General features: G+C 55.7%; 1 protein-coding gene across 1 annotated transcript in view; it reads left to right on the top strand.

The window, feature by feature from the left end:
- The window catches only part of TMPRSS9 (transmembrane serine protease 9), a 47,391-nt gene that overhangs the window by 18,857 nt on the left and 4,925 nt on the right, over nt 1–23,609 (top strand). Inside the window, 13 exon segments of the mRNA XM_032466034.1 lie at nt 2,123–2,250; nt 6,182–6,249; nt 6,362–6,537; nt 7,434–7,475; nt 8,425–8,538; nt 9,883–10,054; nt 15,342–15,616; nt 17,204–17,340; nt 17,969–18,287; nt 18,983–19,154; nt 19,580–19,851; nt 20,597–20,733; nt 22,864–23,248. Coding sequence (XP_032321925.1) covers nt 2,123–2,250; nt 6,182–6,249; nt 6,362–6,537; nt 7,434–7,475; nt 8,425–8,538; nt 9,883–10,054; nt 15,342–15,616; nt 17,204–17,340; nt 17,969–18,287; nt 18,983–19,154; nt 19,580–19,851; nt 20,597–20,733; nt 22,864–23,248 — 2,397 coding nt within the window.

Genomic DNA, 23,609 nt, shown 5'->3' with positions numbered 1-23,609 from the left:
GGTAGAAGGACCCACAGACCCCTGCCAGCTGTGCAGAGTCCCCCGACTGCCCCCAGCCGGGGCTGTCAGTGTGGTAGCCCCGAGCCCCAGTGCTCTCTAGACTCAATCATTTCAAGTTGAATGACAGTTAAAACTCGGTTCCTCCGTCCGCACCAGCCTCATCTCAGGTGGCTCGTGGCTCCTGCGGGGAACGGTTAAGATCTAGAGCGTTCTATCACCATGGGACGTTCTGCCAGGCAGCCCTGCTCAGGGACCAGGCTCCTTCCTCTTTTTCTTTTTAATTGAAGGGGAGTGGATTTACAATGTTGTGTTAGTTTCTGACGTACAGCATGGCGATTCAGGTATACAAATGTTCCTTTTCCTATAGGCCATTACCAGGTACTGAACACAGCTCCCAGGGCTGCGCGTTAGGACCCTGCTGTTGGTCTATTTTACATGTAACAGTGTGTATCTAAAGCCCCAGACTCCCATTTCGGTCCTTCCCACCCCTCCCCCCGCAGGCTCCTTCTGAGACGATGGGCTCCCTAGTTCTGGGTGGGGTGTTACAGTCACCTTCTGTTCATGAAATGATGATGGCAACTGGCATTTTGGGGGGTGGCGTGCTTTCATGTGGCAAGATAATAAGTTGGCAATGCAATGTGGGTCCCCCGAATACTGAATATATATATATATATATATATATATGAGTGTCTGGATGAGCTCGCAGCCTGGCACGGCTGCCGGAGGCCCCCTAGTGGCTGTGGGGTGAAGTGCAGGAAAGTCTGGCGGGCGGGCGTGCGTGCGTGTGCGTGTGTGTGTGTGTGTCCGTCCGTCCGTCCCCACACTAGGGAGAGGCAGGGGACGGTGCCATACCTCCACTCTAGACGCACAGGTACATTTTGGGAACAACAGGTAGATACACTCTCTGCTCCAGCAGGACCTCTGAGGTCAAGGAAGGCTTTAAGAAGCACGAAAATGTAAAACCAGTTTTAAAATTAGGACTCAGATTTGTCCCTGCACAGACAGGTCACAATGTCGCTTGGGACGTGCTGGCCCTGGGGGAGGGGAGAAGCACACGGGCTCGGGCTGGGCCGTTTCTCCGGCTTCCCGGGGGCCCGGGTTATTTCTGAGGGAAGGCGGGAGGATTACTGGGGGCGCGGAGCGTGGGCACTTGGGTCTGCACAGCGGGATTTAGTTCCCTGAATGAGAAGAACAACCATTTTTAGAGTTGCTTTGGGCTGTTCTATCTGCTGAGTAAACAGATACCTCAGTGTCGGTCTAGAGAAACATTCACGTGGCTAGAGCTGGGGGGGGGGCCTGGCTCTCACGGCCTGTGTGGTCGCTGCTTTTGTGTATTTATTTTTTGTACTTTGTTTCTTTTTTGTTCCTGCTACTTTATTTTTTAAATTTTGCAATGCTGATCATTTTTAAATTTTCCATTTTATTTTTTTTTTGATTTTATTTTTTTCTTGGAGGGGTAGGTGATTAGGTTTATTTACTTGTTTTTTTCTAAATGGAGGGACTGAGGATCGAACCTCCGGCCTCGTGCGCGCTAAGCACGGGCTCCACCCCTGAGCTGGCCCCGCCCCCCGCGCCGACCATCGTGCGCCTGGCGTGCCCTTTTGCCAGTGTCACGTGCTTCCAACTGTCAGAACCCGCCTCCGTGGGCTGTGCTCTTCGCCTTGAAAGCCTTCATGCCAGCGATTCTTTGCTGCTGTCGGCTTTGACACAGCGCTTCCCACCACTGGAAACTTTTTTCGGAGGGTGGCGTGGTGGGCCGGGGCCCTCGGGGTCCTGGCACCCCTGGCCGTGCCCGTGGGGCATTTTGGGGCCTACTTCCCAGGGAGGAGGTGGGAATTGTTTCAAAGTCGAGGGAAAGTCTTCTGAGACCATTTCATCCAATTTTGGCTGAAGTCAGCCTCAGGCTCTGGGCCAGGCACGTGTGGCGGGACAGGGACAGGCAGGAGCTTGTCCTCAAGGAAACCTGGGGGTCTTTAGCGGGTGGCGTGCGAGAGGTGACAAGTACTCAGCCCCCAGGAGTCAGCCCACGCCCGCCTGCCAGGGTGACCCGGCCCGGGTGGAGGCGCCTCCGGGGCCCTGCCCCGCAGGGGGCGCTCTCACGGGGCCCTGGTCTCGTCCGCAGCCTCGCTCTCTGCACAGGGCGCCCACGTGGAGCACACGGCCGAGCTGCAGGGCATCCGGTTTGCACCCAGCTTGCAGCAGGCGACCTCGGACTACTACCGCACGCTGACGCCCGCCCTGGAAACGCTGGTGAGCGTCCCCGGGGCCGGCGCAGGGCGGCGCCGCAGGCTCTGGCCGAGCCGCGCGCAGAGCAGGGGGGTGGGGTGGGTGGGCTGGGAGGCACGGAGGGGCGCGTGGGACCACCGGGGCCTGCCTCGCGTGGCGGGGCTGCTGCGTTCCAGAACGCAGGGGAGCGGAGCAGCCGGTGGGAACCGCCTCCTGCCGGATCTGTAGGCCACCCTGGGCGGTGGTCAACTGCATCTCAGTGGGGGAATCGGAACTTTCTTGCATGGCTGGTGGGAGCATGAAATGGTGCAGCCGCTGTGGAAAGCGGTCTGGCGGTTCCTCAAAAGGTTAAGAATGGAGTTACCCTGTGACCCAGCAGTCCCGCCCCTGGGGGTCAGCCCAAGAGAAACAAAAACATGTGTCCACACAGGAACTTGCACACAAACGTTCACAGCATGATTCTTAACAGCCCCAAAGTGAAAACAACCCAAGGGTACATCAGCAGATGATGGATACACACCACGCGTCCCTCCACACATGGGAGCATCACTCAGCCGTGACCAGGAGAGCAGCCCTGACACTCGCTCCCACGTGGACGGACCCTGAGAGCACGACGCTCAGGGAGAGAAGCAGACACAGAAGGACACACAGTGTGTGAGTCCATGGATGTGAAACGTCCAGAACAGGCCAGTCCCCAGACACAGGGAGGGGGTTCCTGGTCGTCAGGTGCTGGGGGGGCAAGGGTGACTGCTGACAGGGACGGGGCTGCTTTTAGGGTAACGGACTACTTTAAAATTGATTGTGATGAGTTTGTACAACTCTTGTGAATATACTAAAACCCATTTAAGTGTACACTTCTAAAACGTGTTTTTTAAAAAATTATTTTTATTTTTTTTTCAGTTGAAGTGTAGTTGATTTATAATGTGTTACTGGTGTATAGCAAAGTGATTCAGTTTTATACACATGTGTATATGTATGTATTTTTCATATTCTTTTCCACTATGGTTTATTACAAGATATTCAATATAGGTCCCTGTGCTATACAGTAGGAACTTGTTTATTTTATATATAGTAGTGTGTATCTGCTAATCCCAAACTCCTAATTTATCCCTCCCCGACCCTTGTCCCCCATAACCGTAAATTTGTTTTTCAGTTGAATTATAGTCAATGTACAATGCTGTGCTAGTCTGTAAGCTTGTTTTCTATGTCTGTGAGTCTGTTTCCATTTTGTAAGTAAGTTCATTTGCCTGATTTTTTTTTAGATTCCACATGTAGATATCTTACGGTATTTGTCTTTCTCTTTCTGACTTACTTCACTTAGTATGATGATCTCTAGGTCCATCCATGTTGCTGCAGATGGCATTATTTCATTTTTTATGGCTGAGTAACATTCCATTGTATAAATACACCGCAGCTTTTCTATGCAGTCATCTGTCGATGGACATTTAGGTTGCTTCCAGGTCTTGGCTGTTGTCAATAGTGCTGCTGTGAACACTGGGGTGCAGGTGTCTTTTCGAATTAGTTCTCTCCAGATACATACCCAGGAGTGGGACTGCTGGATCATATGGTGGCTCTGTTTTTAGTTTTTAAAGGAATCTCCATACTGTTCTGCATAGCGGCTGCACCAATTTGCATTCCCACCAGCAGTGTAGGAGGGCTCCCTTTTCTCCACACCCTCTCCAGCATTGATTATTTGTGGACTTTTAAATGATGGCCATTCTGACTTGTGTGAGGTGGTACCTCATTGTAGTTTTGATTTGCATTTCTCTGATAATCAGCAAAATTGAGCATCTAAAAGGTGAGTTTTTAATGGTAGGTGAATTATACCTCAATTTTTAAAAAATGCTTTAAATTTTATCCTAAGAGAAGTAGAAAGGTGACTAGGTGTGAATTCATTTTCAGTGTGTGGTAAGATGGGAGAGAAGCGAGGGGACAGTTAGGAGTCTCCATCACTGGGACCAGAAGTCGACACATCTTCCTATAAGGCCAGAGGGTCAAAGTTTTGGCTTTTAGGGGCCAGAGAGTCTGTCTCCACTGATTAGCCCTGTTTTGGAGCCTAAAAGCCTCCACAGGTGACCCGAATGAGTGGGCGTGGCCACGTGCCAATAAAGCTTTATTTGTGGACACCGATATTCACATTTCATGTCATTTTGATGCACCCTGAGATATTTTTCTTTTGATTTTTTCCATTCATTTCAAAGCATAAAAACCATTCTCGTTCGTGATCTTTACAAAGACAGGCGATGGTTCAAGGTCAGCCCGTGGGGCCTAGTTTGCTAACCTCAGTCCTGCATCCTCAGCAGTATTGCCCAACAGAAACGTAACACAATACCACGCGTAATGTAACATTTTCAGGTAGCCACAGTTTTGTTGAAAAAAAAAGGTAAAAAGAAACAGGTAAGATGATTTTTAATAATATATGTTATGGAACACACAATATCCAAAGTGTTATCATTTCAACCTGCCATCAACACAAATAAAGCAGGTGTCAGTGAGCTACTTTGCATTGTCTCCCAGGGGTTGTCTTTGAAGCCTGGTGTGTGCTTTACCCTCACGTCTCAGTGCAGACGCTGCTCCATCGGGAGCTCCCCACCCATAGTCAGATTCCGTAACATTTACAGACCCAGGATGCTCCAGAGACACTCACGAGTTTTCCAGTAACCGAATCCAGTGTCTGTTTTGAAGTGTAAGCGTGAACTAATTAAAACAGAATAAAAGCTGTTCCTCCGTGGCACCAGCCACATTTCAAAAGCTCAGGAGCCCCATGTGGCCGGCGGCTGCCCGGTGGGGTTAGGTGGTTGTGGAACATTCCAGAAATGTCTAGAATGTTCTACAGGACAGCCCAGGTCTAGGTGTAGGCAGTGGGGACGTGGACTCGGAGGGAGCCGTTCGGAGAAGCAGATTGGATTAAGGATGTCTTAGGAGGAAGAATTAACTGTGCATCACGTGTGTTTAGGGAGTGGGGATGGTGACTGTGAGACTTAGCCCCTAAGCCAGGACACCTGGACGGGACAAGGACGCTGCCAGTAATTACACTGGGAGAGCAGATAAACGGGGTTACCGGTCACCTACGTGTAGGTCCCGTGAGGTGCCGGGGGCAGGGATGCAGCCCTTCGGGGCTAAAACCAGACAATCCTGGGAGACGCGGATGGCGGTCACCCGCACAGCACACGAAGGACAGGGGCGTTCCTAACAGAACCTGCCTGTGCCAAGCAGACTCAGCCACAGGGCTTTTTTTTTTTTCAGTGTAAAACTCACATAACATAAAATTAGCCATTTAAAAAAAAAACTATTTTTGGGGGGAAGGCAATTTCGTTTACGTATTTTTTTAAATGGAAGTACGAGGGACTGAACCGAGGACCTTGTGCAGGCTAAACATGAGCTCTGCCACTGAGCTACACTCCCCTCTGCAGTGTCCATTTTTAAATTGAACAATTCAGTGGGTTTTAGTACATTCACAGAGTGGTGTAACCATCACCACTAGTTCCAGAAGTACCTGTGCCCATTAGTAGTCACGTACCTCCCCCCCAGCCCCTGGCAGCCAGGAGCCCCCTCCCCGTGTCTGGGGACTGGCCTGTTCCGGACGCCTCACATCCGTGGACTCACACGCTGTGCGTCCTCCTGTGTCTGCTTCTCTCCCTGAGCGTCGTGCTCTCAGGGTCCAGCCCCGTGGGAGCGGGTGTCAGGGCTGCTCTCCTGGTCACGGCCGAGCGCCGCTCCCGTGTGCACAGGGACCACGTGTGTTTACCCGTCACCTGCATATGGAGCAGCATCCTCGCAGGCGTGGTCTCGAGATGCCCTTGCCCATCACTCACTCAGCTCTGAACTGGCTGCACGTGGGGCATTTGAGAGCAGGTGCATTGCCACCCTGTACGGCTCCCCCGGCACACACGGGTCTCCATGGGGACGGCGCCCTGCTCCCTTCTCTCATCTGCTGCTCTTGTTTCCCTTGTAGTTTGTAAGCAGCTTTCGGAAGACAGAGCTGCAGGCCAGCTGCGTGGGCTGCACGGTGCTGAGTTACAGGTGAGTTGGGGCCTCCTTTGGGATGATGGACCTTGGTGGACCCCCGAGAGAGTCCAGAGGACTCCAGCAGAGGGGAGCCCTCCTGCCCCAAGGGCCGCTGTCCTCCCTGCAGGGACGGGAACTCCAGCGTCCTCGTGCACTTCCGGCTGCACTTTCTGCAGCAAGCCCTCCGGACGCTGAGCCTGGGGCTGGAGGAGGAGCTGTTACAGCAGGGGCTCCGGGCCGGGCTGCAGGGACGCGGCATCCCCCTGGCCGCCTACGGCACCATCGTGTCCGCCCAGCTCACAGGCAAGTGGGCACAGAGACGGGGAGACGTCAGGAGGGGATGTGAGGGGGGCAGGGAGCTGGCTGGAAGTTGCCTTAAACTTCAGGTTTTCAGTAATCACCCCTCTGGTAACACAGGCACATGCACATCGTGTTACCCTCAATGGTATAGACCAGGCACTGGCAGCCTCTAAATGCTGGCATGTGACTACTTTTGTCTTTTCCATCCTTTGGGTCTGTGTGGAGATGGCTCAATTCTGCTATTGTAGCCAAAAAAAAAAAAAAAAAAAAAAAAAAGGCAGCAAAGACACTATAGAAGCAAATGGGCACGGCTGTGTATCAATAAAGCTTTATTACGCAAACACGTGGCGGCCAGATCTGGCGCCCAGCCACGGTTCGCCGGCCCCGGGTGTAGGCATGACAGTAGACCTGATGCTCTGCGATCCTAGGGTTGTGGTGCCCTGTGACTCGAGGGCCAGACGTGAGTTCAGATTGTTCAGATTAAAACAGTGCTGCCTTAGGGGAGTATGGCTCAGTGGGGGAGCGCGGGCTTGGCATGCCCTGGGTTCAGGCCCCAGTGCCTCCATTAAAATAAGTAAATAAAAACTTAATTAACTCTCCCCCCAAATTTAAGTAAAAATTGTTGCCTTGTGGGACATTTACGGCCCCCTCACCGCCACCCCTGGCACACTTGGCGAGTCTGCGGCCTCCCCCGGGCGGTGGAACTGCCTGCGGCGCGGGACACGCTGTTGCGCGCCAGCTCTGAGGAGCAGGTTTCATCTGATGTCACCTTCACCAATTTAAGTCGGAATTTCAGTGGCTTCCGGGTGGACAGGACAGCTCCCCGTTTTGCAGGACGATGTTTCAACGGCCGTCACCCTCACTGAGTGAGCTTGCATCTCGTCCCTGTTTTGCTGCAGGAAGCCACAAGGGGCCACCGATGGAAAGAGACTTAAAATCAGGTATGTTTTCGAGCTCCCGGGAGCTCCCTGCCGCCCTCGGCCGGACGTTCTCCGCCTGCAGTCACCCCACCGGGCTTCCTGAGGCTTCCTTCAGGCGCACAGAGCAAAGCCCTGCAGCGCAGTCGGTGCTGGTTTGTGCGCCAGCCGCTGCCGCGGAGACGGCTGCGTAGTCCCGTGCGAGCAGAGGATTTTGGGATGAGGCAGTCTGAGCCGTACGTGGCCAAGCACGATCACGAGAAGGCGTTGTTGTTGTTGTTGTTGTTGTTGTTGTTCAAGCGGTGGAAGGTTGTTATTAAAAGAAAAGACAAAAAGAAAAACAGTTTGGGCAAAGAAAAAAAGAATAGGTCCCACCTGAATGTCACTGCCTTCAGTATCTTGGTGATTATCCTGACAGCTCACGACACATGTGGAGACACACTCGTGTCGCTTCACATCTGTGGTCCCCAGCTAGGGGTGGCCCCGCCCCCAGGGGGACACTTGGTTGTGTCTGGGGGTGTCTGTGGTCGTCATGACTGGGGGGCCCCGGCAATGCTGCCCCTCACCCCACAGTGCCCACAACACCCTCCCCACAGAGAATGTCTGGCTCCGAATGTGAACCCTACACTTAAAATGGTTAAAATGGCAACTTTGACGTTATGTGTGCTTTACCACAACTTAAAACAATGAATTTCACCTGTTTCTTACTTTTTAAGAACGTGGCTGCTAGACACATAGAAGGACACACGGAGCACGTGGACTTTGTGGCCTGGCTCTGGTCCCGGGGCTGGCTGGCTGGCTCGTGGTGTATCTCTGTACTCATTCTGAGAAAATTATTTCAGAAACACGCAGGGAAAAGGAAGCAGGGAAGAGACGTTTTCCATGCTCTGGAGTTTCCACGTGGAGAGCGGACTCTCCCTGCAGCCAGGAGAGATGGAGTGAGGTTGGGAATTTGCTCCTTCTCTACCCTCAGGTCGCTGTCCCGGGAACGCCTTTTCCTGCGGGAACGGCCAGTGTGTGACCAAGGGCAACCCGGAGTGTGACGGCACAGCAGACTGCTCCGACGGCTCCGACGAGGCCCGCTGTGGTCAGTCTGCCCGTCTGGGTCTGCTCTCTGGCCCACCGTGTCCATCACGTGCAGACACGTGGGCGTGGCACTCACTGGAGCAAAGAAGTGGAGGGGTACCTGTGATAGACAAGAAGCGCGAGAGCAGACACAGCGCAGGGAGAGCTGGAGCTGTGTGGAGGGGGGCCCCTTGGAGCAAGAAAGGGCAAGAGTTCAGGCCGATGTGAGGTCCTGGGCAAGCCACGGGGAGCCTCGAGTGCCCGGAAGTGGAGGTCTGTCTGGTACGTAGTAGGGAGTCACCAGAAGGATGTGGGAGACAGAAATGACAACTGAGATGCTGCCAACATTTTCTAGCAGTGCTAGCCCATGCAGTAAAGTCAGAACAGGTCTAAGCGTTGGAAAGAAAGGGGGAAAACTGTCATAATTTGCAGTGGATATGATTGTCTACCTAAATGAAGCAATAAATTGACTAACAAGCTGTTAGAAAAATAAGACAGTTCAGCAATGAGGGGAAGACACGATGGTTACTAACCAAAAAAAGCTGTTGTTTTGCTTTACAAGTAGTAACAGGTTAGGAGATACAATGGAAAAATCCCACTCACGATCAGTAGCAACACCAAATAAAATGAACATGTGCCAAGCCAGTAGTAACTACACAGAATTACAGAACTTCACTGAAGGACACAAAAGGAGACTGAACAGTCCTGGTGGAGCCGCCCAGAAAAGGGAGACGAGGTAGAGACAAGGCACCCCAAGCCCCCCGGGCTCAGTGATTCACTGGAAGGACTCACAGAACTCAGTAAAGCTGTCATGCGCACAGTTACAGCCTCTTACGGTGAAGGGACACAGGCGAAAATTGCACAGCACAAGGTGCCGGGCGCAGGCGCGCAGGCTGAGGGCGCGCCGGTCCCCCTCTCCCCGCAGCCGCGTGGACGGCGCCTGGCTAGTTCTGCCGGCAGCCTGTGCGCCAGCGCCCGCGAAGTGTCTCCGCCAGGGGAGCCCACCCGAGCCTTGCTGTCCAGGTCACGGAGGCTCGTGGCACCTGTACAGCTGACTTTCGGGCATGAATCTCCCAGAGCTGCCAAAACACAGGACCTGAGACTGAGTGGCTTAAACAACAGAAATGTATTTGCTCCCAGCTCCGGAGGCTGGAAGTCCGAGGTCAGGGTGTCGGCAGGGCTGGCTCCTTCTGAGGCCGTGAGGGGGAGTCTGTTCCATGCTGCCCCCCAGCTTCTGGGGGTTTGCTGGCTTTGACATTCTTTGAACCTGGGGGCCGTGGGGATGAGAGACTGGAGGCAGATGTGCTAGGAACGGGGCCATGGTCCTGCGTTTTTGGGGTCCTGGTTGGCGATCTCTGTATTGCAGACTGTGGTTTGCAGCCTGGCTGGAGGATCACCGGCAGGATTGTGGGTGGTGTGGGAGCATCCCCAGGGGAGTTCCCTTGGCAAGTCAGCCTCCGAGAAAACAACGAACACTTCTGTGGAGCCGCTGTCGTCAGTGCCAGGTGGTTGGTGTCTGCTGCCCACTGCTTCAACGAGTGAGTCCGCATCCCTGTGGGCTGGGTCCATCCCCGCTCCCATACGCCTCTGTCTTTCCACTCTGGGGACACCGTCTTTCCTGGGTGTCCTCAGAGCCCCTTGGAACTTTTCCCTCCTTCCCTCCCTCCCTCCTTTTCTTTTCTTTTTGTTAAATCTAAATGCATTAAATTTTTAAAATTGTGGCAAACTATATATAATATAAGTTTACCATTTCAAGGGTACAATTCAGTGGCATTAACTACATTCACACTGTTGTACAACAATCTGTACCCTCCATCTCCAGGACTTTCTCATCTTCCCAAATTGAAACTCTGTCCCCATGAAACACAGACTTCTCCTCCCCTCTCCCAGCCCCTTGTGCCCACCTCTCTGTCTCTGTGGATGTGACTCCTCTGGGGACCTCCTGTGAGTGGAATCAGACAGTATGTGTCCTTTTGTGACTGTCATTTCATTTAACATGTTTTCAAGGTTCATCCACCTGGTAGTGGGTGTCAATGCTTCTTTCCTTTTTATGCCCAAATAATATTCCAGTGTGTGGATGGACACATGTTCATTCATTTACCCATTGCTGGACGCTTGAGTCGTTTCCACCTTTTGGCTGTTGTGAATAATGCTGCTGTGCACATATGTGTACAACTGTCTGAGTCACTGCTTTCAGTTCCTTTGGGCATAAACCCAGAAGTGGAATTGCTGGGTCACATGGCGATTCTATGTTTCCTCTTCTGAGGAGCCGTCAACCTGTTTCCCACAGCAGCTGCACCGTTTTCCATTTCCACCAGCCACGCACAAGGGCTCCAGTTTCCCCATGGCCTGGAGAGGTTCCTTGAACGCTTGTCGTACAGCTGGCTTGCTGGTGCGGAATTCTCCCAGCTTTTGCTTGTCTGCAAAGCCTTCGACTTCCCCACAGCGTCTGCGCGGGCCCGCTGGCGGGGTGCTCGCGGCCGCGGGATCCCCCTCGTCACGTGCAATGAGCTGCGCCGCTCCCGCCGGCCGGTGGCGCTTCTGCGGGGGCCGCCTCGCAGGCTGCTCGCTGCCTCTCCCTTCTCGCTTTTCACGGTCTCGCTTCATCTTCGGCTTCTGTCGTCTTGAGCGCGGTGTGCCTTGGTGTGCTCCTCTCCGGGCCGTCGTGGGTGGGACTCTGTCCTGGACGGGGGGCTCTCCTTTCCCAAGTTAGGGACATTTTCAGCTATTACCTCTTCAGATACTCCCTCGGGCCCCTTCTGTCCCTCTCTCCCACTGGGACCCCTGCAGTGTGTGCTTCCTGTCCCAGAGGCCTTGTCAACTGTCCTCGTTTCTTTTCGTTTGTTCTTCACTTTTCTCTTCTGCGGTGGTGCCTGCCCCTCTCCTGGCTTCTAGCTCACTCTCCCGTTCTCCCGCCTCACTTCGCCTGCCGGTGATTCCTCCTAGCGTGTCTTCCATTGCAGTTACCGTATTCACCTCTGGTGGCTTTTTACATGTTCTAACTGCTGACAGTTTCTAACTTCTTGCTCTGCATCCACCCGCCTCCGCAGTTCTCTGATCGCCTTTACGGTCATTCCCCTGAGCTCCTTCTCGGGCGGGCTGCCCGGCTCCACCTCGCTCGGTTCCTCCTCTGGTGGTTTGCCTTGTGCCCTGGTCTGGAACTCCCTCCTGCCTCTCACTCTATCTGAGTTGCTGTTTGCATCTCACGTACATGGTGGGTTAGCTGCGTTTCTCGACCTTGGAGCAGTGGCCCTCCGTAGGAGACGCCCTGTCGTCCCCACCACGCGCCCCCCTCTCGTCACCCAGCTCTGTGCTCTAGGGCCCCCCCCAGGAGGGCTGCGCGGCCCTCCTGTGGCGGCGGGCTGGCTACGTGGGTGCTCTGGCTCGGCCCGCAGCCTGCTTGGTTGCCCTGCCTTGTGCGGGTGCTGCTGGCTGCCGTCCAGCGGGGCCTGGTCATGAGGTGGCTGCTCGCGGAACCCCAGGGGGCCTGAGGGTCAGGGCTGGCTCACTGGTGGGCAGAGTCAGGGCCCTGAAGACGCTGGGGCTGCCGCCCGCCCACCCACTGGCAGGGGAAGCCCGATCCTGGGGTTAGACCCTGGGCTTCCTGCTGATCCCTGGCACGCAGAGCTGGTTCCTGGAGCCTGACTGCAGGGCCCAGGGATCCCAGAGCTGGTTCCAGATCCTAGGCGGGGGGCTGGTCCCTGACGCAGCCGGGCACAGGGTCTGGGGTTCTGGAAGGCTGAGTGGACCTGCCAGGGGTCAGGGCTGGAGCCCGGCTGGTGCAGGGCAGGCTCAGGCCTGCATGGCGGGACCCTAGCTTTCTTGTGTCTGGTGTCTGCCCCCTGGGGGTGAGGCTGGTCTAGCGGCTTGCACGGCCACCCTGGTGGGAGGGACCTGGCCTGCCCCTGGCAGGTGGAGCTGGGTCTTGGCCCTCTGGTGGGCTGGGCCGTGCCTGGGGGAGTCCAGGGGCAGCTGTGGGTGCTTTGGTCTTTTGACAGCCTGTCTGCTGATAGGGGGGCATTGTGGCCCTGCCCAGTTACTTGATTGGCGCCTACAGCCTACTGGGCAGGGCCAGGTGTCCGTGCGAACGAGCTATGATGGGGCTGCCAGCCTCAGAGATCACAGGGGTGCATGTCCCCCAGTATTTCTGCCCCCAGTGTTTATCCTATATCCCGGGTGAGCCACAGCTGCCCCCCCCCCCGCCTCCCCAGGAGACCCTCTGAGACCAGCAGGCGGATCTGGCCCAGGCTCCTGTCAAATTACCGCTTCTGCCCTGGGGCCTGGCACACGTGAGGTTTTGTGTGGCCCTTTAAGGGTGAAGTCTCTGCTTCCGCCAGCCCTTGGGGCCGCTGCAGTTAAGGCCCCTCAGTCTTCAAAGTCAAATGCTCTGGGGGCTCATCATCCTGGTGCAGACCCGGGGCCAGGGCAACTGGCGTGGGGCTCAGGACCCTCCCTCCTGTGAGAGCAGCCCTGCCCTGTAGTGATTCTCCAGTGCAGGGGTTGCCCACTATGGTCCGCGCCTCCTTCCAGCTTACTGTGGTTCCTTCTTTGTGCGGATCTTTTCTGTTAGAGTCCAGTCTCTTCCATCGTGGTGGTGGTACCAGGCCCTCCCCAGGTTCTTGGACAGCAATGCCATGGAAATAACACTTCCCCTAGACTCTTAGGCAAGGAAAGCTTTTTTTTAAAATTTAATTTCATTTTTCAAAATTAATTGTTTTGAAGGTACTGGGGATTGAACCCAGGACCTCCTGCATGCTAGGCACGTGCTCCACCGTTGAACTACGCCCCCACCAAGCAAAGCTCTTTATTAAAAGAGATTGTGCTCGAGGGAGAAGGTGAAAAATAGAAAGCACCAGCTCCCAGGGTAGAAGGGGCAGTTTGTCTCAGGATCACTGATGGCTTCCAGAAATCATCCACCTTCTTTGATCACCAGCAGGTGGGTCCAGGGAGGCTCTCGGGAATGAGGAGGGCTGGAGGTGGGTGGAGCTCAGTGGTGGAGCGCGTTTAGCGTGCTTGAGGGCCTGGGTTCAATCCCCAGTGTCTCCGCTAAATAAATAAATAAATAAATAAACCGAATTACTTCCCCACTCCAAACAAAATAAAAAAAACAACAAGTGGGGAGTGCTTCTGTGAGCGGAAAAAAACATGAGAATTTTCGGCAGGAAAGCAGCCGAACAGGTGAGGTTGAGAGTTCGAGTTGGTGTAAGAGAGTTCCTCCTTTACTCCTGGGAGCCTGGCCCCCGGGCCTCTGTTCTTTGGCTTATAGGGCCTGTTCGCCGGGCTGTCCCCGGGCCCCGCCCCCAGACTCCGTGCTGCGCTGCTCCTGGCTCGGCTCGGGCCTGCAGACGGCTGGGATTGAACGTGCTCCCGGGGGGAGGGGGGCCCAGGGTCTCTGCTCCCCTGTCCGGGCTGCTCTCCCCGTTTTCCCGTCCCCCCAGCCATTGTCACCTCATGGGCTTGTTTGCTTTTAACATCAGCCCTCCCCTGGGGGTGAAGGGGTGCCTCGCTGTGGTCCCGATGCACGTCTCCCTGATGGCCAGTGACGCTGGGCACCTCTTCCCATGCTTCTTGGCCATTTGTGCATCTTCTGCGAAGAAATGTCTGCTCGGGGGGTTCTCTTAACCTGGTTTTGAATTGGGTCGTTTGTTGTTGCTGTTGAGGATGGTCAGAATCTTTAACAACCTGAGTGGCCAATCAGAACAGAGCTGGCCAAGAGGTGGGAGAAGGTTCTGGAAGCCTCTGGCTGTGCCAGGCCTTGCTTTTCTGGTTGTTTCCATCTGAGGAGTCCTCAGGGGAGAGGGCGGGGCGGTGGGAAACGAGGGCCCCCCGGGGGGCCCCGGCCACGAACCACCCCGGGGGTCACTGTCCCAACGGCCTGCTGGGATTCCCGGGGGGAACCCACTCCCTCCCTCGGGAGGTGTGGTCTGGGGCCCAGTGGTCACATAGCTCAGGGCACCAGGAGTTGGTTTTTATCACTTTAACTTCATTCCTCTCAATATTTTATTATAAAAATATTTAAATAGAAAAGACAAAAAAATAGGATGACAAACACCCGCATGCCTGTATCTGATTTCAAGGGCTGTTAATATTTTTCCATTTTCACTTCCTCTCCCAGGCTCTTCATCTGTCTGTCTGTACCTACACACATATGTTTACATGTATATGTTCTTGCCAAACCATTTGAAATTAAGTAGAAAAGATCATGACCCACCACCTCTGAATCTCCTGTGCACTTTTTTTTGTTTGTTTTGTTTTGTATCTAATGTGTTTGGAGCTTCCTTCACTGCCACCCACCTCCAACTCTTAGATCTTCTGTTTTGGATGAAAAAACTTTTTTTTGAATTTATTTTTTATTCTTTTTAGCGGGGAGGTAATTAGGTTTCTATTTATTTTAATGGAGGTGCGGGGGGTTGAGCCAGGACCTTGTGCATGCTAGGCACCCGCTGGACCACTCCCGTGCATGCTTGTGCAGAGGACAGCCTCCTGCATGCCGGTGGTGACGCCGTCACAGCTGAGAGCGAGAGCGGCTGTGCGACTGCGCCTGGCAGCCAGCCCTTGTCCAGGGCCTCGCTCGCCTTGCCCTAATCCCAGCCCTGCGGATCCTGTCTTTGTTTAAATGTTGATAATTTGTGCACCATGCTCTTTTGTTTGTTTGCATTAGTTCTGAGTTTCGACAGTGTTGCATGAAAATACCATTATTAGTCTCAGTGGCTGAGTTTTGGGGTGCCCCCTTGACATCTTTCCCCTGGGTGGGTGCCTCGCTCTCCTTACCCTCCAGCCGCATCCTCGGTGGGGCCTCTGAGGTGGGGTTTGTCTGCCCTGCAGGTTCCAGGAGCCCACGGAGTGGGTGGCCTACGCGGGCACCACCTTCCTCAGCGGCTCGGAGGCCAGCACGGTGCGGGCCCGCGTGGCCCGGATCATCAGGCACCCCTCCTACGACCCGGACACGGCCGACTTCGACCTGGCGGTGCTCGAGCTGCAAGGCCCCCTGCCCTTCAGCAGACACGTGCAGCCGGTGTGCCTCCCGGCCGCCACCCACGTCTTCCCGCCTGGGAAGAAGTGTCTGATCTCGGGCTGGGGCTACCTCAAGGAGGACTTCCGTAAGCATCTGCCGCCCCGCGCCCAGGCGGCCAGCAAAGCAAAGCATAGCTATCTGGCCTCATCGTTCACGGATTCCGTATTTGCGAATCCACCTCCTTGCTAGGAGTCATTTATGGGGGGTATGTGGCCCTTCCCTGATGTGCAGTTTGAGTTATTCCAGAGGTGGAGACGCCCTGCCTCCCTGGGCCAGCTCAGACCGGAAGCTGGTGTCCTTTCGTGGTCCCTTTACTGCCACTTCTTTTTGTTTTGCATTTTTGTGCTTTTTATGGCCGATTTCACAAAATCTAATGGCCCCACGTGTACAGCAGAAGCACTGGTCAGTGTCCCAAGCACAGGAAGGCCCTCTGGGGAGAAAGCATGCGTGTTACATGAGCTTCGTTCCAGTGGGAGTCACAGCCCTGTGGGCTGGAGCTCAGTGTACTTGAATACACAACGTATGTTAGATAAGGTGTTTTTAAACAGAAGCGTACATCTCACGAGGGTATGTGCCAGTGGGTTGTGACCAGAGGCTGGCAGGAGCCCAGCCCCCGTGTCCCTAGGAGCTGTGGTGCAGTAGGTGCTAATTCAGTGTCCGGGGGACTTTAGAGAACAGAAGTGCCTACAGTCAGCTGTCATTTGTGGTGACAAGTGCTGGGAAGGAGACCCGCAGGACACAGCAAGAGAAATGAGTTGGTGGCGGGGACAGCTCGAGGAAAGGGTCCTCGATGGAGATGCCTCAGCTGACCCCAGGCGTCCCTGCCGCAGGGATGGGGCAGGAAGCAGATCAGACCCAAACCCCTGCCCACATGGAGCCCCCAGTCCAGACCAGCTCCGACTGATCAAATGTCATTTGGTGGTGGATGCAGGTCACATCTGTGCCATCTGCTATGGGAGCCAGCTGCCCCATGAGATGGGCCAGGGTGACTGTGGAACTGAGTTTACATTTTATTTCATTGTTGTGAATTTCAATCTGCATTTGGAGCCTCGTGTGCCCAGTGGCTACTGGACTGGACAGCACGTTCCGGGGGTGGGGGTAGATGTTAAACAAGATCGTGGCCGATGGTGATGTACACGATGGAAGAAAATAAGGCAGGGATGGGGAGGGGGAGCTGCGACTTAAAATAGGAGATGAGAGGGGGAAGGCAGGCAGATTCTGCAGGGACAAGCATTCTAGGTGGCTGGAACAGCGTGTGCAAAGGGCCTGGGGTAGCCGGGGTAGCTGGTCCAGGCTGTGGCATTTGGATTACACCAGGGGGCGAACACCCTGGAGGGTCTGAGAAGGCTGCATCATCTGATTCCATGTTTAGCCAGGATGGAGCTACAGCTGGTTTAAGGAAAGATTCCGGCAGGTTTGGTGGGGCAGGGAGGGGCACAGCCTAGTCTTGGGGTGTTAACGTTGACACCACTCAACTGTCCAAGCCAAGAGGGTTATCGGTGGGCACCTGTGGAGTGTTTATTCCTGGCTCATTTCCAAGCTGGGGGCTGCAGCTCCCCTGTGGCTGCAGAAACTCAGGCTCAGGGAACAGAGGCCTTTCAGCCTCTGGGCTTGGGGTGGCTGCCGGGACCCTGGAAGGCTCACCCTGCTTGTCTCTCCCCGTCCTGGGCAGTGGTCAAGCCGGAGACGCTGCAGAAGGCCACCGTGGAGCTGCTGGACCAGGCCCTGTGCGCCAACCTGTACGGGCACTCGCTCACCGACAGGATGCTCTGCGCCGGCTATCTGGATGGGAAGGTGGATTCCTGCCAGGTGAGCGCCTGGGGTTGAGGCCAGAGGCCCCAGACCATGCCCTGCCGGCCCAGCCATGGCATCTGGGAAGGGCCCCCAGGCTTCCACCCAAGGCTCCTCTCTCCCTAAGAGGGGGGTTTTCTGTCTCTGGTCCTCCACCAAGACTGCCTCTGCTTGGTTTTCATGTGGCTATGAATGTCTTTTTTTTTTTTTTTTTTTTTTTTTTAAGTTTGCATCTTTGCTCTGGTTTCTAATGCTGGGTGGGTGGGGAGCGGCTGCTACATGACCTCAGGTTGCTGCATCAGAACCAGAAGGTAGAGAAAATGCCGGGAACTAGCAAGAGAAAGCTTGTGTTTGAGATGAGGGAGTCGCGGTGAGCCAGGTGCGAGGGGAAGGCAGAGGACAAGAAGACAGGACAGTGAGGGCAGATCCTGCAGGGTTGGGAGGAAGCCGCGGCTGCCGGCGAGACGCCGGAGGCCCCAGCAGGGCAGCGTGCTGCCAGCCTCGGCCGCTGGGGCAGCACTGAAGATCTCCAGGGACGAGGAGGGGCGGGGGCGCTGCCTCTTTGGGCCGGGTTTTCAACTGCCGGAGGCGGGACTGACAGAGGGCTTTCCCTGACCCCTCCTGAGGGCGTGCCTTCGCCTCCTAGGGCGACTCGGGAGGACCCCTGGTCTGCGAGGAGCCCTCTGGCAGGTTTTTCCTGGCTGGCATTGTGAGCTGGGGAATTGGTTGTGCGGAAGCCCGGCGTCCAGGGGTCTACGCTCGAGTGACCAGGCTGCGTGACTGGATCCTGGAGGCCATCACCACAGCAAGCAAGCCTCTGGCCCCCACGGTGGCTCCCACCCCCGCTGTCCCCAGCACTGCCTGGCCCACCAGCTCCGAGAGCCTGGTGGCCGACACCCCTGCCAAACCCGCGCTGGCCCCCGGCACCCCACCTCTCCACTCAGCCACCGCTTCTAAGCCGCAAGGTATTTCCTGGGGAGGCAGGGAGAAGTCAGCGTCCGCCAGATGCAGGGTGGGGGGATTGGTGCTGGCTTTCTGACGTGCTCCGTGGGCAAGAGATGGGTGATGGACTAGTGATGTCTGCCACGCGCACAGGCAGGGCACAAGGTCAGCCTCTGCATTTAGCGTGTGATGAACTCAGGCAGGAGGTGTACACAGACTGTCGGGCAGGGTCAGCCAGAGGCCGGTGACCACAACGGTGGGGCCAGGGTGGGAGAGAGGCTGACCTGGAGTTTTCCCGGGCCCACCACCCACATAAAGCTCACGTGTTCCACATCTGTCTCAGCTCTGTGGCTCCCAGGCCCCATCTTGGCCCCCTTTACTGTCCCGCAGACCTGCACGGCGTGGAGCCACCTGCCCCCTGCCCTGCCCCCAGACCTCAGTGAGCCGCCTGCGGCTCTGGCGTGCGGGCTGCGGGGCTCTCTCTGATTTTATCTTTTCCTTCTTCCAAACACCCCCAGCCGGGCCACACACCTCCCTTGAGACCTTGGGGCACCTTTCAACTTTGACCTCTTCGTCTGTATGATGAGGCGATGGTTCACCAGCCCAGCCGGTGCCGGGAGGCTGTGCTCGGGGTTCTGAGGCCCCTCTGGAACCGGGGTGGGGGGGGTTCGTGCAGTGAGCAGGCTGAGATGCTCGAACCTCCCCCCCATCCCCTCAGAGTGCGGGGCCAGGCCGGTGCTGGAGAAGCCCACCCGGATCGTGGGCGGGTTTGGAGCCGCCTCCGGAGAGGTGCCCTGGCAGGTCAGCCTGAAGGAGGGGTCCCGGCACTTCTGCGGAGCCACCGTGGTGGGGGATCGCTGGCTGCTGTCAGCTGCCCACTGCTTCAATCAGTAAGGCCCCCTCAGCCCAGGAGAGCTGCCCGGCACCCTGGTTATCACCGGGTCCCACCCCCCCCCATCAAATCCCCACACATTGGGAAATGTCTGAACGTGGGGCCATCGGTGTTCTGGGGGGCCTTCCCGCCTTGTCCCCAGGCTCATGGGTGTGTCTGGACATCCATGGGGAGAGCAGAGGGGGGGCAGTGTGGAGGAGGAGCAGGGCGCTCTAAGGGGCCACAGAGGGGCTGCCTAACAGGGGCCCAGGCGCCTCCCCTTTGCCCCAAAGGCAGGCGGCACTGACCTCTGGTCATCGCCCATGGGGCCCCTCGCGCCGCTGGGCCAGCTCCCTCTTGTCCAGACAAAGGAGGCCCCTGGTCCTCCGGTGCCTGGGGGACGGCAGAGGGGCGGCGGGGTGTCTGAGCGGCCCTTCTCGGTAGCACGAAGGTGGAGCTGGTGCGGGCCCATCTGGGCACCACATCCCTCTCGGGCATCGGCGGGAGCCCCGTGAAGGTGGGGCTCAAGCGGGCAGTGCTGCACCCCCAGTACAACCCCAGCATCCTGGACTTCGATGTGGCCGTGCTGGAGCTGGCCCGGCCCCTGGTCTTCAACAAGCACGTGCAGCCCGTCTGCCTCCCCCTGGCCATCCAGAAGTTCCCCGTGGGCCGGAAGTGCATCATCTCTGGATGGGGTAACACGGAGGAGGGAAATGGTGAGCCCCCACCCCCCCGCTCACCGCCCACCTCCCACGACTTCAGGGTCGCAAACTCCGGCCCGCGGTCCCCTGTGGCCGCCTCTCATAAATAAGGCTTCGTTGGCCCCCAGCCTTGCGGGTCACTCACAGGTGGCCCCGTGGCAGCTTTCCCGCCACGAAAGCAGCGCTGGGAGGTCCCCACAGAGGCCGTCTGGCCCATAAAGCATAACGTATTTATTCTGTGGACCTTCACAGGAAAGGCTTGGGGACCCTTGTGTTAGACCCTTCAGAGGCCCGAGAGCTAAGGATTCCTTGGAAGCCCCGGGGCGCCCCCTGCAGGTCACCCGAGGTGCTGGGGAGTCTGCTGGGGCCAGTGGGGGCGCCCGCGCGCTCCGAGCTGGGCCTCTGGGGCCCATCTCCTGCACGCTGTATGACTACTTTTAAATTTTTTTCTTTTATTACTTTCTTTTTTCTATTTTTTTGGGGGGGAGCGATTAGACTTATTTACTTACATACATTTTTCAGTGGAGGTACTTAGGACTGAACCCAGAACGTCGTGCGTGCTAAGCGCGCGTCACCACTGAGCTATACCCTCCCCCCCACGTGACTTTAGACGCTTCCCCACGAGGATGAGCTCTGTCTTGTCACCTGTGGGACGGGGGTGGCACCTCCCTCTGGGGTTGCTGTCAGAGCCAAGCTGGGCACTGCACAGTGACCCTCTGTAAGTGGCCTCGGGGATGGGGGGGTCTCCTTTTCCTGGCAGCCACCAAGCCGGACATCCTCCAGTGGGCGTCCGTGGGCATCATAGACCAGAAGGCGTGCAGCGCCCTCTACAACTTCTCGCTCACGGACAGGATGATCTGTGCCGGCTTCCTGGAGGGCAGGGTCGACTCCTGCCAGGTGAGGGCGCAGGAGGGGCCCAGGCAGCACCCCGAGTGCCTGCACCCTGCTGCACGGCAATCCCACTCACGTGGGCCCAGGCTCCTTGCACTGGACGGTCACGCAAAGGTAGGGAGAGGGGTTTTCAGTGCAGCGGAGTCGGAGTGGGGGAAACCTGGAGACCACCCAGGTGTCCTCAAAGGTACGATGCAGAGAGAGCAGTGTGTCCGAACAGATGGGGTGGCAGCCTCAAAGTACGTGGCAGGTCTACAGACACACACGCATGCACATGCGTGCACACGCGCACACGTGTGCACACACTCGCACACTGATGCAAAAAGCTGTCGTTTGTGCTCTCAGACGCTGGGACCTATACTAGGACACACACATATGACCCTGTCATGCTTGACATGTTGTTGAGCCATTTAAGGGGAAAAGTCAGCTCCAGATCACAAAGAGAAGCTAGCTGAACTACACTATCGAAGCCAAAGAAACACACAAAGAAGTTCATAGGCACTCTCCCTAGCAGCACAGATGCAAAACCCCTTATTAAAATCTTAGCAAATTCAACCCAGAAGTGTAGTAAAAAGAACATACATCACAACCAAGGTGAGCTGGTCACATAGAAAGGTTGGCTCCACACAGGAGAATTCCACTAATGCTGCTCATTACATTATAGCAGACTGAAGTGGGGAAACTGGGTCATCTTCAAAGCCACAGAAAAAAGCCTCTGATAATTTTTCACAAGCCTTTGTAATTAAATTAAAAAATTTCAAACCCTGTGAAAGGTATATAATGGAAACCTACAGCAAACATCATGCTTCTTAAATTTTTTTTATTGAAGTATAGTTGATTTACAATGTGTTAATTTCTGGTGTACAGCAAAGTACAATTATATATGCAAATATATATTCTTTTTCAGACTCTTTTTCCATTATAATTTATTACAGGATATTTAATATAGTTCCCTGTGCTATACAGTAGGTCCTTGTGGTTAATTTTATATACAGTAATGTGTATCTGCAAATCCCAAACTCCTAATTTGTCCCTCTCCCCCATCCCCCCGTTTCCCCTGTGGCAACCACAAGTTTGTTTTCTATGTCCCTGAGTCTGTTTGTTTTGTCAGTAAGTTCATTTGTGTCATTTTTTTTAGATTCCACACATAAGTGATATCATAGGATATTTGTCTTTCTCTATCTGACTTAATATGATGATCTCTAGGTCCATCCATGTTGCTGCAAATGGCATTATTTTATTCTTTTTTATGACCAAGTAGTATTCCATTGTGTATACAGACCACATATCTTCCACCCAGTCATCTGTCCATGGACATTCAGGCTGCTTCCATGTCTTGGCTGTTGTAAGTAGTACTGCTGTGGATACTGGGGTGCGTGTGTCTTTCTGATTTACGGCTTTCCCCTTTTCTGGATCTGTGCCCAGGAGGGGGATTGCTGGATCATATGGTAAGTCTGTTCCTAGTTTTTTTAAGGAATCTGAAATACAACACAAATGAACTTACTGACAAAACAGAAGCAGACTCACAGAGAAAACAAACTAGTGGTCACCAAAGGGGAAAGGGGGGAAGGGGGAAACTGAGAGTCTGGAGTTGACAAATACACACCGCCACAAGCGCAGCATATGAGCACCACGGGCCTGCCCTACAGCGCAGGGCGCTAGGCTTGCTGCCTTGTGACAGCCTCTAACGGAAAAGGACACGAAGGAGAGCATGCATCTGCACAACTGAATCACTAGGCTGTGCACCAGGAACTGCTGCAACATTGTAAACCAACCGCCCCTCAGTTATTTAAAACGAAAAGAAAAGAGGAAAGGCTGGTGGCCAGCGAGCCGCGGTTAGTTCCCAGTGGCGGGGACATCCCTGAGGGCTGCTTTTTCGTTAGCGTTTTCTGGCTCTTTGTTTTGTTGTGTTTCCAATACAAAAGTAAGAACAGTCAAGGCTCAGAGAGAAGTGACTTCTCAGGGTCGCACACGGCCCCCCAGCTGGGCTGGGGCCGGGAGCCGGGCCTGCTGAGGCCCCACGCGGGTCCCCCTGCGTGGCCGATGGGCCCCCCGCACCCACGGGCACATGGGGGAGCTGACAGTGCCCTCTGCAGAGACGGGATGCTCAGCCGGCCCTCTGGCCTTCCTCTCTAGGGTGACTCTGGGGGACCCCTGGCCTGTGAGGAGACCCCTGGCGTGTTTTACTTGGCGGGCATCGTGAGCTGGGGCATCGGCTGTGCCCAGGCCAGGAAACCAGGCGTGTACACGCGAATCACCAGGCTGAAGGGCTGGATCCTGGACACCATGGCCTTCCAGCCCCTCCCCACACCCCCGCCGCCCACCGCGAGGATGCCCTCCAGCAGTCCCACCAGCAGGGCCACAGCTGGCCTCACAGTCCCAGGGGTTGTGGCCAGCACACCCACTCCCCGGGCCACCAGCCAACCTGCCAACAGGACTGCCACCGGCCTGACCACAGCTACCAGGGGACAGACACCACTTCCACATGCCCTAGAGGTCACCGCGGGCCCCCAGCTCCCAGGTACTGGAGAAATGGAGGGGTGCGGGCGGTGGCAGGGGTCAGGCTGCGAGGGCTGCCGGCACCGCACCCTGTGGCCCGGGGGGCTTCAGCAGCAGGCGCTTGCTTTCTCCCGGTTCTGGAGGCTGGGAGTCGGAGGGCCAGGTGTCAGCAGGGCTGGTTCTCTCTGAGGCCTCTCTGCGGGGCGGAGGGACAGCCATCTCCTCCCTGCGTCCTCGGGTGGTCGTCCCTCCCAGTGTGTCTGTGTCCCGATCTCCTCTCCCTGTAAGGACCCCAGGCCTATGGGGTCATGGACCACCCTAATACGTCACTTTACCTCAATACACCTCTTTAAGGACCCATCTCCAGATACAGCCACATTCTG

The sequence above is a fragment of the Camelus ferus genome, chromosome 22 (genome assembly GCF_009834535.1).
Source record: "Camelus ferus isolate YT-003-E chromosome 22, BCGSAC_Cfer_1.0, whole genome shotgun sequence".
Lineage (NCBI taxonomy): Eukaryota > Metazoa > Chordata > Mammalia > Artiodactyla > Camelidae > Camelus > Camelus ferus.
The sequence above is the reverse complement of the archived record's forward strand: the minus strand, read 5'-3'. Positions and strand labels throughout refer to the sequence as shown.